This window comes from Pleurodeles waltl, chromosome 5, assembly GCF_031143425.1.
Source record: "Pleurodeles waltl isolate 20211129_DDA chromosome 5, aPleWal1.hap1.20221129, whole genome shotgun sequence".
NCBI lineage: Eukaryota > Metazoa > Chordata > Amphibia > Caudata > Salamandridae > Pleurodeles > Pleurodeles waltl.
This window is the reverse complement of record NC_090444.1, coordinates 290,122,436-290,137,474: the sequence shown is the minus strand read 5'-3', so window position 1 is coordinate 290,137,474 and position 15,039 is coordinate 290,122,436. Positions and strand designations below refer to the sequence as shown.

At 42.2% G+C, this 15,039-nt stretch overlaps 1 protein-coding gene across 1 annotated transcript in view; it reads left to right on the top strand.

Moving 5' to 3' along the window:
* Positions 1-15,039, top strand: part of LOC138295629 (mucin-like protein) — a 447,313-nt gene that overhangs the window by 109,519 nt on the left and 322,755 nt on the right. Inside the window, exons 8-9 of the mRNA XM_069234035.1 lie at positions 3,493-3,768; positions 10,488-10,733. Coding sequence (XP_069090136.1) covers positions 3,493-3,768; positions 10,488-10,733 — 522 coding nt within the window. The remainder of the gene's footprint in view (positions 1-3,492; positions 3,769-10,487; positions 10,734-15,039) is intronic.

Here is a 15,039-nt window from a genome sequence, read left to right as displayed (position 1 = left end):
CACTCTACCTCTGCAAGGACAGTCTCCTCTCTGCTGCTCCAGTGACGTGGGACTCCTCTTCAGGTGTGCTGCCTGGGCCTCACTGCAACTTACTGTGCCTGCTGCCAGTGGGCTGCTCATGGGAGCTCTGACTGCTTCTGCTGGCTCTCCTGTCTTCTTAGGGCCAGCCCGGACTCCCGTCCAAGGGTTGAGTCCCTAGGACCTTGATGGACCTCTTCATCTCTGAAAATCTCCAATAGCTCCAGTTGCAATTGCTTGTGCTTGTTGGTGGTCCTCCTGACCACTGACCTATCTGCAATCCGGTGGCCGTCAAAGGACATCTCCTAGATGACTTCATAAACCCCTCTGCAACTCCTGGACTCCACAGCTGGACTTCCTCCACTACTGTTGACCCGGATCTTCACCCACAGAACGGTGGGCATTGCCTCCTGCCCCTCCTGGACACTGCTGCGTAGACTGGACTCTGTCCCCTTCTTTTACAGATCCTCTTCATCTGGAAACAACCACTGGGTTCCACCGGTCTGGTCCTGTTCTTGCATTGTTCCAATTCCAAATCCCCATGTTAGCCTATGGGACGACCAGGTAGCTTAGCTCTGCTCTGCCCTCGCTGGGGGTCTTCTAGATACTCACCTCTTGGGGTTCCATCCTCTCTCAGCCCTTGGCTAACTACTCGATATCCTCAGGTGGGGGGGCCATTCTTGCATTCCACTATTTTAATATATGGTTTTCCCCCTCCATAGGGCCCTTACTATTTCTTGCTATTTCCGATGTTTTGATGCTAATTCCTAGTACTTACCTGTTCATATTTTGTGTGTAATTACCTCCAGAGAGGGGGGATCGCCTATAGTATTCTAGTTCAGTGTTCCTATGATAAAGTATCTTCATTTTTGCAAAACTGTGTGGGTTATTTCACGTGTGATAAGTTACTGTGTGACTACTGTGGTATTGCAAGTGAATCACACTCATCCTAGATAAGTCTTGGATGCTCACCACAGCTACCACTAGAGAGCCTTAGCTTCCTACACACTGTAACACTTACTAATAAGGGTTGCCTGGACCTGGTATAAGGATCTGGGATAAGGTGCCATAGGTGTCCACCACACACCAGGCCAGCCTCCAACAACTATCATACAGATAATAATCACTGTAATTAATTGATATGTAAAGGATTTGTCTCTTGTGAGGAAGTAATACCTGAAAAATAGAGGTTAACTATTTACATGCCTTAGGTTTCACTAGTGTCTTAAAAAACAGATTGATGTAATAGAAATGCAAATTTTCAGAACATTTCCATAAATAACTATTGGACAACTGCTGATAAGAACATTTGTCATACTAGACAAGATTGAAGTTTTATATCTTCATGGCACATTATTATATTATGAGGATTGGTTATTTTACTTCTTGAAGAGGTATAGCACCTGGATACCTGCCTGGGTGACAAGCAGCACTATAGAAATACAAACTGATTGATATATCACAGCACCATAGTGAATGAACGACACTCATGTAAGGAATTTTGTTAGTGACAATCACTAGAGTACATACCATCTGATAATCTCTAGACAAGTGCACTTTGGTAATCTACCTACACTACAGCATTTCTGCTGCAACGGTATCCACCAGTATATACCCATAAATACAATGGATGTACGCACAAACAGACAACAGCAAGAACATTGTTCGTTAAGCAAATTGCAAAGGTCAAACAGCATGTTTGCCAATGGCATACATCAGCCAGGACAACAAAAAGTGGAATATATGATTCAAGTGTGAATATGCTTTGTACCTTTTTTGTTCCCTTAATCACTTTTTGATCAACAACCCAATAGAGTATTTTGTTGATATTGACTGTTCATTGAGAGTGTCATCCTCTGCTCTCTTTAACATTTTTGTATTTAAATTTTCGTGTTGTGCCTCATCTTATTCCAAAGTGTTAACAGATACAGAAGAACACAGACTGATAGTGGAAGCTAGACTTATCCTTTCACTAAATCAACAATGTGATATATTTGAAAATAAAAAGCATTAGGTCCCTATTTAGATTTTGATCGGTGAACAGCCAAACAGCAGGGATAGCAAAGGCATTGCCTTTACCACCAATCCACTAAATCAAGATTTGAGCTTAGGGTCAGTGATCATTTTGCTAATACTCTTCCTGCCGACATGGCAAAACAAAAAGTGTTGTTAGGACTGCCATGCTGTGGCAGCATGGTTGGTCAGTTTCCATTTTTTGTGTTTCAAAGTTGAAACCCTAAAGTGGATGTTTGTACTTGGAAAACAAAAACACTCTTCATGATAAAGTGGAGAGTTCTTCCAGCTGGTAGAAGGCACTTACAGTGCAATATTACCATATATTTATTTATGGTGGTTGCAAACACAAAACAAATTATGTGATATTAAATCAAAAGTTGTGCCCCAAACTGGACAGGCCTTCTGTTAGACCTGACATTCTTCACAGTATTTCTCCTGTTTGCTTTCACCCCTCCTGCTTTGCTGAATTTGTTTTTGTTGGCTTTAGCACTCTGTGCACATTACCACTGCTCAACAATGCTATAGTGCTTGTGCTATCTCCCTAAAACATGGACAATTGGTCTACACCTGATTGGCACATTTAAGTTATATATAAATGTTTACATTATAGTACTACCTGTACCCAGGGCCTATAAATTAAATGCTACTAGTATGCTATCAGCACCCATTGTGCCACCCACTAATGTAGCACTTTAAAACATGTCTCAGGCCAGCCACGGCAGCCTCTATAACAGTTTCAAGCTGACAATTCACCCTGGCAAAGTAAACCTTCTGTCAGGCCTGAACCTTCCTTTTTAATACCTAGAAGTCACCCCTAACGTAGACTCTAAAGGCTCTTAGGGCTGGATGCATAGCATTTAAAAAGTAGGGCATGTGGGTTTAGGTTTTACATGTCCTGTCAAAGAAAAACTCCTAAAGTCGTTTTTCACTGTTTCAAGGTCTAGCTCTCCCATCGACTAACACTGGGTTACCCAATTTCATTGAATAGGTGTTAACTTTGGATTGGAAACAGATAGAGACATGCTGTTTTGACTCAAGTGAATTGAACAGTCCAGCCTGAACTTCTAGGCCAGAAGGTAGTAGTCAACTCCTGCCAGATCTGTGATCCATCCTGGCTGGAGTTTTGGCTAATTTGCATGTAGTGTGTCCCCATGCAAACTGAGGCTACATCTTTGTTCATATTGCAGTGATGTGAGGGTTTGGGAAGTCAGAACACTCCCACCATTACTTTTTATGAAGAAAGGAAGGGGACCACTAACTGAAGCTTTACCTCATCACCAATGGTCCACTACCATTCTTTGTGTAATTGGCACTATTCATAGTTTTCTTCTTTAGGGTGGCTGTGTTATCATACATTGCCCTCTTAATAAACTGCATGCTGACGATACGTATAAAGAATTGCTGTTGTTTTTTAGTTTATATTTTTAATTTGTAGTACTTGTAATCCATGTTTTGCAGATGTGATGCACTTCAGCCAGAACCAACTTGCAGTTATAAAGCTGGACGAAGGAAAGTACTCTGCTGTCTATAGCTGTGGGCTGCAGGTCACGATAACACGAAGCAGCGGTGGCATTTTACGAGCACTGGTTTGTGTACCTCAGACCTTCCTGAATAAAACTTTGGGTCTCTTAGGATTGTGGAGCGGAAACAGATCTACTAGCTTTATGTATCCCAGCGGGAACATCTATGATGGCATTGCCACCGAAGAACAACTCTACAATTTTGGCCTTTCATGTATGTTTCTATCGTTATACATATGTTCCTGATTAAGGACATACCCAGAATTATGTTTGAGATTGTCTAACTATTCCTGTTTGGTACCTACATGTATGAGGGGGTTGCTTTGCACCGAATAGAGCCAGACTACGCCTTACTAAAATAAAAACATACTGGAGCATAAAGGAATTAATATCACAAATAGGGATGGTTAGGTGTAAAATCACCTGACTTCTAGGGGCTTGCAGCCCCGGATATTGTTGGCATTTGAGTCCAATAGATTACATATCAACATTAACAGCTTTGTATGCTAAATAAGTGACTTAATAAAAGGGGTTCGCTTTCATGAGGAACCAGACAAAAGAGCAATGAGCCCTTGTTATGCCGAAAGAGTGTTGAGAACATCGCAGCACATGGGCAGCATTGTGCATCACACACTTTCAAAAGGTAATTAATTACACAGCACACCGATCTGTGCATTCATCTCCTTGTTGCATTGCTTTTCCTATTGCCTTCAAACCAAGTGCCTCTACTTTACCTGGAGTTTTAAACTTTAACTGAGTAAATAAGGTATAGAGAATGTCCTGTCAATTCTAATTTTGAGTCAAGAATGAGGTCAATAATTTTCACTTGTCTTTTTAGTTTTGGAGTAATCACATCCACTAGTAGGTCATTTTGTATTGTGTCAGTGCAGACGGAAGAGGTTATTTACATACTACATTTATTAGTTAAGCATTGGCTGATGACCATGTCAAAGTCTCAGTTGGACTCAGAGATAATGACTGCCACCCTGTATCGATGATGTCTAGAGACCTATAGAGTGTTAGTCATATGCTTGTTAGTGCCCTTGATCTTGATCCTACTGCACTTCCAGCAGCTTTCTGTAAATGTTATAAATGTTCAAAATAATAAGCAAAAGATTTTGATTTCTTGGGAACAAGACTATGATTGGGGATTGAATTGGCCAGCACCACGCCCACTGCATGAGGAAATTTTGGAAAGAAAGGAGAAGAGCCAGTTCAGTAGCTTTTCATATGAATCACAAAGCCTAGCTTTAAGAGGTGAAGAACAACCCCAAAATGTGATTGTGCCAACTGATGTTGAAGAGGAGTCACTACAATCAGTGTGCAAAATTAATTTGTCCATCATATCTGCAGCATGGCTGCCTTTTTTTGTTTTTGAAATATTTAGAAAGGCTGACTGATGGAGGTCAAATACATTCTGTGATTGGTACATTATGATATCTGGATATGTACTTTACTGACTCACTAACAAATAAAACACAAAATGATACGTCTATACAGTTAATTTAAATCGCACACGCTGCCTAATCACTCTCCCTTACACCTCAAACAGATTGGTAATAGGATGTAGGTTTCTTAGGACCTCGGGCTATCTACATAGGGGCAGATTTAAGAAAAGTGGTGCTGCACCCTTAGCGCCCCCTACTGCCACCATGTGTGCACCGTATTTAAAATACGGCACACCTTGGCACCGGGTAGGGGGCAATACCGTCAACATTTTTGACACTTTTGATGTACTGTTCAGGGTTAGAACCCTGAACAGTACATAGAGGCCCACTGCAACCAATAGTGTGCTCCCTTTTAACGCCTGCTCTGAGCAGGATTTAAACGTAGCCGCAAAAAATGATGCAATGAAATCTCTTAGATTCCACTGCTCCATTTTTGCAGTCCCCCTAACGGGGGAATGACCCCTTTACATGCATTAAGCATGGAGCATGCATTATGTGGTGCAAGGCGTTACAAAGTGGTGCAATGCATGCATTGGGCCACTTTGTAAATCTGGTGCAGCGATTTTTAAAGCGTAACGCCACACTAGCATCAAACAAATGATGCTAATGTGGTGCTAGCGCTTCTTAAATCTGGGCCATATTTTTTAATACGTTTGTTGTATTCCCTTTCTTCCGTTCATCAAGACATAGACAAGGTGACCATCTAATCTAGCCCAATTTAAAAATACCAGAATATACTGGCAGGCAGAAAAAGGGTTTTTTAAAAAGGAGGTAGGACTCTTTAACATTATAACCTATTAACATGCAAACAAGATGCCTTCAAAATTATGACATTTGTTGGGCATTTTTAATGGAACTGGTAAATATCTATCAACACCTAGGAAAAAAGAAGAATTTACTGTTCGGTAATCGCCATGCCTGAGAATAGTTATTGTCGGTAACGTTTATTTTGGGGATACTTCCCCATAAAAACATGCAAGCCAGAACAAAGTTTAGATAACAAAGAGCAGTTTGCAAAATCTCAAAATAATCACTGTATACACATAAAGAAAAAAATACAGTAAATAGTTACAAAACACCATTAAAACACATAAAAACATGAACCAAGAGACTTCAGTACAGTATATCATGCATATCAGCCTATATTCAAATCCCCAACAGCCACATGTTAGTCTAGGTGCAGTTTACGACACTAGAGTTTCCTAGAGTGGCAATCCTAACCGATTCCTGTTAAACCAAGCACCGTAAGCAACCTACTTAAAGAGAGCACAATGGGAGTGGGAGTGTCAGGCTGAAGATTCCCAGAATGGGCAGGTACTGCTGGAAGCCCGAGCGGAGACAAATAGGGCAGATCCATTTCCTCACTGCGGAACAATAAGCCGGGCAGAAAAATAGTAAGTGCTCAAATGTTTGTACTTCCTGGCGATTGCAAAGTGACCACTGAGTGCTGGTACCTTGGCCAATGGTCCACTTCGATTAATTACTATTAATGCTAAGAATGCCAAACCGGAATTTCAAAAAAAGTGTCTTAGCTAATAGTTGGCGTATATCATCCACGAATGTCTCAATATAGGGTAAAGCTTTAAATTCCAAATACTTAGCTACACGGCCTCCCCCTACGGCACTCACTTGAATATGGCCCACTTTGCAGCAAATTAAGGGACTTAACAAAGCATTATCACCTACGGCTAGTGCTGGTATATTTGCTTGACTCCAGATCTCAGCCCCATATATAGTGGCAGATCGAACTTTGGCCTTATACACCTCCAGAGCAGAGGAAACTGGTCTTGAAATTGCTGCACGTTGTGAATTTAAAAGAGCAGCAACACCGTACTATAAATTGATTTGCCCTTCTCTATTTGTGGAGCCCAAAATAATCTGCTGTCAACACTGATGCCCAGGCAATCGAACCTTTCCAGCATCTCCAGACATGAAGGCCTTATGAAGATGTTACCCCTAAAGGATCTGTGATGGATGAAAGCCATGTACTTCGTTTTCGAGATGTTGATTTCTAGGCCCTTAAGAGGTCAAAAAGATTTGCCCTTAGTTAAAAGTTTTTGCAAATAAATGAAGGGTGTTCCCTGCAAAAAATAAACATGTACAAAAGAATCATGAATTTGGGAAAATCGTGATCGCAAATCAAGAGTACCGAAGGCCTCATTAATATAAAGGGAAACTGCATCCCTGTCTAAACCCTCTAGCACGGGCATGCATTCTGCAAGCTCCTCCTGGTTCCACAACGCACCTGGGCATAATTATTCTTATAAGAGTAGTTGGATTTAAGTGCAAAGTTAGTAAAAATCATTGCAGTACATAAAAAAATAGTAAAAACATGCACAGTCATACCTTAGAACCTCAGGCGCACTATATTAGGTTTGTTACTTTGTGTGATAAAATGCATTAGAAATTCACCTTGCCGAATACTTCAAAAATAAAAAAAACATTATTATAAAAACACATTAAAAGGGTTCGTTATGTCGACTAAAAAAGAACGAGGATTAAAAAGTGCAAAAGTGCAGTCAGTCCCAGAATGAAGTTTGAAAGGTATTCACATATAAATAAGACGGAGAGGCTCTTATTAGAAATCGACGTGACGGCTGCTCGCGATTATTTTGTATTTCTTTGATGGCAAATTTTTTAAACTAGAGGAAAGGGGACATCATCTGTCCAGATTCACCCTTAAGACACGACCTTCACAGCTGACAAACAGGTTCTAATAGGCAGGTACCTAAACATTGGTTTTAGCCAGTATCTCCGAGCATTGGCAAGGCAAAGACAAGCACAGATTACATGAGCTAATTACTCATACTCTGCTCCACACAAGTGACAAGAACAATCTTCGCCTTACCCCAACCTGCCATACCAGAAAGCTCTGAAGGTAATCAGTCCAAATCAGTAACTCTTTAGAGTTAATGTCTGTTCAAGTGTCCAAGGACACTTCAGATAATGAGGATCCCCGGAGAATAGCATAAGAGTCTGCCTAACATGTTATTTATTAACATCCAAGTTACTCGATAGCAGTTTAGCCTGTTAATTCACTAATTTAGAACATATTTTGCAGGGGAGCTCCTAATTCCAGAGATCCCTAGTCCTAATTGGTTTAGGGATCATTCCAAGTAGAATGACCAGCTGGAGTGCCTTTCTTTATCGTAGACTCAAGATGAAACTTGTTTATGGGTCTGCTCCTTTTATCTCATCCCCATGTAGAGTGGCAGATTGCACTTTGGTCTTATAGTCCCCAGAGCGGGGAAAGTGGTATGGAAATTGTTGAAAGTTTGAGCTTTAAAAGAGCAGCAACACTGTGCTGTAAAATTGATTGTAAAATTGATTTGGCCTTCTATATTTATTTAGAGAGAAATGTGGCTTGAAGAAGCACTGTTCACCTGGTCTTATTAAACTCTAGTCTTAACTGAGATTGGGACAAGGAGTGAGGAAGTCAGAATGCATGTTGATAACAGTTAAATTGCTTTATTTCCAGCCATTCACTCAGTTCATCCCCAAATACAATCCTACCGTACAAAATGGTTGGCACTAATTTACACTCCATTATTTTACGCAGCTGGCTTGTACCAGTACAAGAGATTCTTCAAAAGACATCAGAAAAATGTGTGTAGGAAATTGGTTCTCATCCTAATAGATGTCTTATGCGGTGTCAAGGGCCCAATCGCCTCAAACCGGACCCATAGAGATTTATAACAAGAGACTATGGTGGTCATTCCAAGTTTGGCGGGCGGCGGTTGCCGCCCGCCAAACTTATGCCGCCACTTGGCCGCTCCGCGGTCAAAAGACCGCGGGGGCCATTCAGACTTTCCTGCTGGGCCGGCGGGCGCCCGCCAAGGGAGCACCCGCCGGCCCAGCGGGAAAGGCACTGCAACACAGAAGCCGGCTCCGAATGGAGCCGGCGGTGTTGCAGGGGTGCGACGGGTGCAGTTGCACCCGACGCGATTTTCACTGTCTGCTATGCAGACAGTGAAAACGATGCTGGGCCCCCTGGGGCCCCACGACACCCGTTCCCGCCATCCTGTTCCTGGCGGTAAAAACCACCAGAAACAGGCTGGCAGGAAGGGGGTCGGAATCAGCAGCGCCGCCATGGAGGTTCAGCCCAGCCAGGGGAAATCCGGCGGGAAACCGCCGGATCCCCTTTTCTGACCGCGGCTTTACCGCTGCGGTCAGAATGGGCAGGAAAGCACCGCCAGCCTGTTGGCGGTGCTTTCCGTCGTTCACGGCCCTGGCGGGTTTTACCGCCAGGGTCGGAATGACCCCCTATTTCAGTGCGTTCATTGCCAATCAACCAGTGACCCTTCTTTTTTCCCTTCTGAAGACTATGACCCTTATTTTGAACACATTGATTTTAATCTCGTTGGTCAAGCAGTTTTGAGCTAGTTTGTTTAGTTGCCCTTGAAGGCCCCCTCCAGTTTGATTCAACAAGATTTTGTCATCATCATAGTGTAGCATGTTGATTTTTATTTCTGCCAGTTTAGGTGGTCAAGCTCTAAATTAAGAAGTAGAGGGGCCAATGTGCAACTTTTCTTCGGGCCTTTATTTGTGGGAATTTTCCATGAGAAGACCCATTTGGATGTTAGTCTCATCTTCAGCCACATATTGGAGTATACACCAATAATAGCATTCAGTAGGGTGTTGCTGAATCCCCCATTCATTGAGTTTTGTCCAAAGCTTATCTCTATTGACACTATCAAAAGCTGTGCCGCATATAAAAAAAATCTCTTTATTGGCCTGTGTATTCTAACCATAGCATTGATAGCACCAGCAAACTATCCTCAATACCACAGCCTTTAGCAAATCCAGGTTGAAAGATCTCATGAGAATAGTTCTTAAAAACACCGTCCCTAAAGTATATTAGATAATTAATGTGTTTTTGAATTAGATACAATTTTCAGAACATCTAAACGAGGTTTTATTGAGATTTCGATATCCAGAAATGTTTTTCAGTATAGAGTTTCACCAAAGAGGGGTGATAGAATTATTTCACTACTCCTCCATAATAGGAATTTAAAAAATGATAAACCTGTGGAGAATGCGTAGCCTAGATTTTTTCCCCAAAAATACTGGTTGGGTGGAGAGCGGACAAAGTCCTTTCAATTGAAAACAAATATACTGGTTTGAGAAATGATAACTTGTGAGAATTTAAGTTAAACCCCCTAAACGTTTACCATTAAGACCTAAGCTATGACACAAAATGACTAAGTACAAATTGCTTTCGGGTGCTATATTTTTGTTAATGGACTTAAAGAAATTACCAGAAGGCCTACCAGATAGGCCTCCAGTTACACATTTCTTGAGCACAGATTTTGCCTCACAGTGTTTTCATTTGACAATTTTTACAATAATGCCTATAAAAACTGAAACACATTTTCTGCAGCTGCTTTCTTTCATCTTGTATGTCTTGGTAAAGAAATCTTATTGCACAGTATTACAATTATTTTAAAAAGTGCAGAATTTATAATGTCATATTTTTACCTCTCAGGGATTGTGCCAGCCCCAGAAAGTCTCCTTGACACCAGGCAGAAGGTAGGAGCCTGGAAAGCCTTCCGTCCAGTATTCACACCGGAGCTGATGACATCTCAATCAACATCACAAAAGCAAAAGGCAAATGAAACTTGCAATGGTGATGAAAAATGTATTCATGATGCCCTCATTACCAATAACACAGATCTGGGATTGGAGACCAAGAAATCCTTTGAGGACCATCAACATCAAGTGGCCATTTTTGGTGAGTGCTCCAGTGCAATTGGAAATGCTTAATAGTTTGAATACAAATGTCTGTAACGTTCCTGTCCAACATATTATCTCGGGAGGTAACTCCTGGGGTGATACTTTCATTGTCATTTCTGAAAATGTTGAGCTTTGAACTTTAGCTACATACTTCTATATTTCATGATGAAGGTTATATCCTTTGGTTATAATTACCTTTGAATGGAGAGTTTTATTACGTGAAAGGAAACATAAACATGGAAGACAAACTTAGCAGAGGATGATGAGGAATTGTGCAAGTGTTCAAATATTTTTTATTTTAAGGTGTTTAGGTCATTTATAAGTGAAAATGTACAACAAGAATGACAACTTTCAAGCACTAAACAGCGTATCCCAGAGCTGGGAACTGGCTAATTTTAGAGAGGGTTTTAGAATTTTTAAAACTTTAAATTTAGTTTTGTGTACCGGAGTTTCTAATCTCAACAAAAAGCTAGAGTGATTCATAAACAGGAGAAAAATATAGCATGTAGCTCCTAACCAGCAATTTCACCACCAGCGCCCTCACTCCCCCACCACTAGGGACCATTATCTGATGGCTTCTGCCAATTGGACATGAACGGAGTAGTGAAATAAAAGGGAGCTAAGGATCCCTTTTCTACTGATGCCCTCCTGTCTCAGAGGATGCCAGCTTCACTGTTTTAACACCTTGACTACTTCCCACGTTACCTTTCATATAAATATGTAAATACAATATATTATAGCTATATCTGTGAAGTAAACTAGGTTTGTCTATACCAAAAATGTTTTTTAGGTTAGCAGGTATCCCGGAGGTGATTTTATAGGTTTGTTATCATCAATGTTAGTAAGGCCGCCATGACTTTATTTGTTGGGAGCAAGTTTCAGATTTCTGAGGTATTACTCACTTCATAGGGAAACATTTCTTGCTCATTGGAAAGAGGAGGAACCAAGAGGCCCTCCCTCTTATGCCTTTGCTACCTCAAGATGAAAGGCCTGATTTAGATCTTGGCTGTCGCACTGCCAAGCTGCATCGGCGGCAGACCAAAGAAGTCTGTCAACTTGACAGTGTTCTGCCTGCCATATGGAAATGTTACAGCACTGCAATCTGTGGACTGGCGGCGGTTCTCTGACGGAGGGAGGACATCACGGAACCCAATGGACAGCAGTGGCTGCGGAATAGAAGTAAGTGACACACACTGTACCTTTGCCATATGTGTTCCCCTGCACTACACACAACCCACCACACAACATACACAAAATTATCCATTGACATTCCACCCCAGCACAACACGTTCATGCTGCAAACACCCATTGATGGACATCCACAACACAACATACATTCACAATTGACACTGTACCCACACACAACACAACCACAACATGCAACACAATTACACACTCATCTACACAAACACATGCACACACACATCACAAAAACAACAACACCGCTCACATGAATGTTGCACGCAGCTACACAAAACATACACAACATCACAGCCATATGCAGGTGGCAGACATACTGAAAGCCGTGGCACCCAGTCCAGCTACCTCACCCTCACTCAACCAATCGCACCCCATACACAAATACCTGTACTGACTCACAAAAACACGCAGCACAACATGACAGGTACAGGTCTCCTGGCAATGTCTACACATGGACACAGTTTACAGGTGTGAGTGTACTGTCATTGTGGTGCCGGCAGTAACATAAAGTAAAAAAAAAAATAACTATGACGCATTGGTCTGCAGAGGTCCCAACCTCCTGTGCAGTGTCCACCCAACATTCCCTGGCAATGCGGTGTCCCTACCTTCCAGCCCAGTAATGGGTGGGTCATATCTCCTTGGGTCGGGGAAAGCAGTGATGGCAGGTGTTGTCCAGTCGTGTTTAGTCGTAGATGGGGGTGGAATGAGGAAAAAGCAGAGTTTTCACACCTTCCCCCCAGTCTGTAAACTCAGAAGTTGAGGAAGGACTGCCATGTTTTTCTTGCCAGTAATGCACATCCAAGTTTGCACGGTAGGAAAGGTGACTGGGGTCCCACCGGCATCCCCTTTTCTCTCTTCCTCTATCAACACGGTTGATATTTCTTGGCGGAGAAGGCTGCTCAAACGCAGGCTTTCTTCTAAGGGACCTCCAACATCTAAATACAGCGGGTTGACCATCATGGCAATGAATGGGTTTCCGGTAGAAAAAGTGACGGCAGGATTATTACTGTCAAGTTCTAAATCAGGCCCAAAATCAGTTTATATTCCAGGTATTTTGGCATATTCCAATGTACTGCCTTGTGGGCAATTCTGGGGCTTCCACACAGTCTTGGCAACTGTCTGACAGTAATGTAACTGTTCTAAATCAGGAACAGTCTTACCTAGGTGCATGGAGTAGGGCTGGGCCTGTATGCTCCATCTTACTGCAACCGCATATTGCTTGACTCCTGCCCAGTGCCTCTCCTGAGGCAATATGCTACAGGACTATTGACTCTCACTGATGGGATGGGAGTGCGTAAAAAAGGATTTGGAAGCTGACTGATCCTTTCAGAGCTCACATTTAGGGAGTTCTCATTGAATACACATAGTGTATACAAATTGAATGCTAATAATATCAAAATCCAGACATTTTGAAAGGAAAAGCTGTATGTCATTTCAGCAGGCGCGGTTTAATAACTCTATATTGCTTTCTTAATTTGATAACCCACTCCAGTTCCCTCTCTGGAATGTTTGACTTTTATCAGTTTGTTAGCGGGGATCTTCTAGATTATAGATAGGTAAATATTTAATTGTTCTATATTTGAAGTAGTATATTGTCAATTAAGGTTCTGTAAAAAATGCACTGGGGGAAGTAGGGCATGTTTATGCTTCATTTAGAATTCATACAAATACCATTGTCTTTTCTCCTATTTTGCTATTATATTTGAAAACACAAGACAATAGGATTTTGAGTTGCACTCAAAATAAGTATTACCTTCTACTTTTTTTCCTGACAGTCATAACACCTAACTGATAGGCATGGACATTGTTACACTGTCAAACATTAGAATGATCTTCAAAATCAATAGTGTGCTATTTCATGACTTTCCATCCTGAATGGTAAACTAAAGCTATAGGAGTAGGACATTCTTCTCCACAATTTCAATTGAATGCTGTGCAACTTAGATGCTTAGCATTGACGTGACAGCAGATTTGAGTTATCATCTTACATGAGAGATGTGTAACATTCTGTAATTGAGCAAGCTAATGAGAATTAATGAGGCTCATTTGTCTAAGTCCATAACCACCCAGAGTAGGGGCGGAGCTTGCTAAGCCACAAGATGGCTTCACCGCCGACTTCCACACGATCCGAACAAAATCCTAGGGGCCACACCCGATCTCGCAGGTTTTTCTAAGTGGCACCTGCTACACAAGAGACTGTTATTTAGAGGTAGCGGTTAGCCACATCTGCTCTACTCGCTAGATGTTTCATGCTCCGTGGCATCGGAGTGGTCTGATGGTAATATGTACAGGTAGCCGGCACAACAAAATCATTTGACAAGGCGAAGCAAAATCCACCTTCATGTGTGATCCACTTATAGATTTGTTGGGGTTTGTTTTAACTGGGGTAGGTGATGGGGAGATTTCGGGGGAAATAACTAGATGGGCAGGTTGGGGAATGGCCTATTGTGGGAGGGGTGTGGGTGTTTGGGAAGTTGTTGGAACAGTAATGTTTGAAATTGAATACATTCTGAAGCAGATAGAGTGCAGACGAGTACCGAGCACAGACGGATCCAGAAAAGCAACTAGTGGTATTAGATGACTCCAGTACATTCAACTACTGATTCGCAAAACTGTCCCCATAGGCTTAGGTTGGTTACTGGGAATGTGAGGGGTGTTGAGGATGCACATAAAACCCGCAAGGTAGTTGCATATATGCTTAGACACAAGGTCGATATTGCAGTTTTGAAAGAGACACACTTAGCCCCGAATAGCCCTATGCTCACTCCTCGTAGAATGCAGGGGCAGTTCTTGGTTGCAGGTTATACCACTCACTCCAGGGGGGTCCTATTGTGGGCCTCCCGTGCATCTGCTATTGACTTTGGGGGTGTGGATATAGACCCTGGGGGACGAAATGTGGCGGCACAACATAAGGGGAGAGCTTTAACCTTTTTGCTAATAGGAATATATGGACCAAATTACGATGACCCTCAGTTCTATAGAGATCTGGCGGCGCGGGCGGTGAGATGGGGGGACCTCCCACAGCTTTGGTGCGGGGATTTTAACTGCACGCTGGCTCCCACACTGGATAGATTGAGTGGTAAGACCAGGGGCCCGGCTGCTGC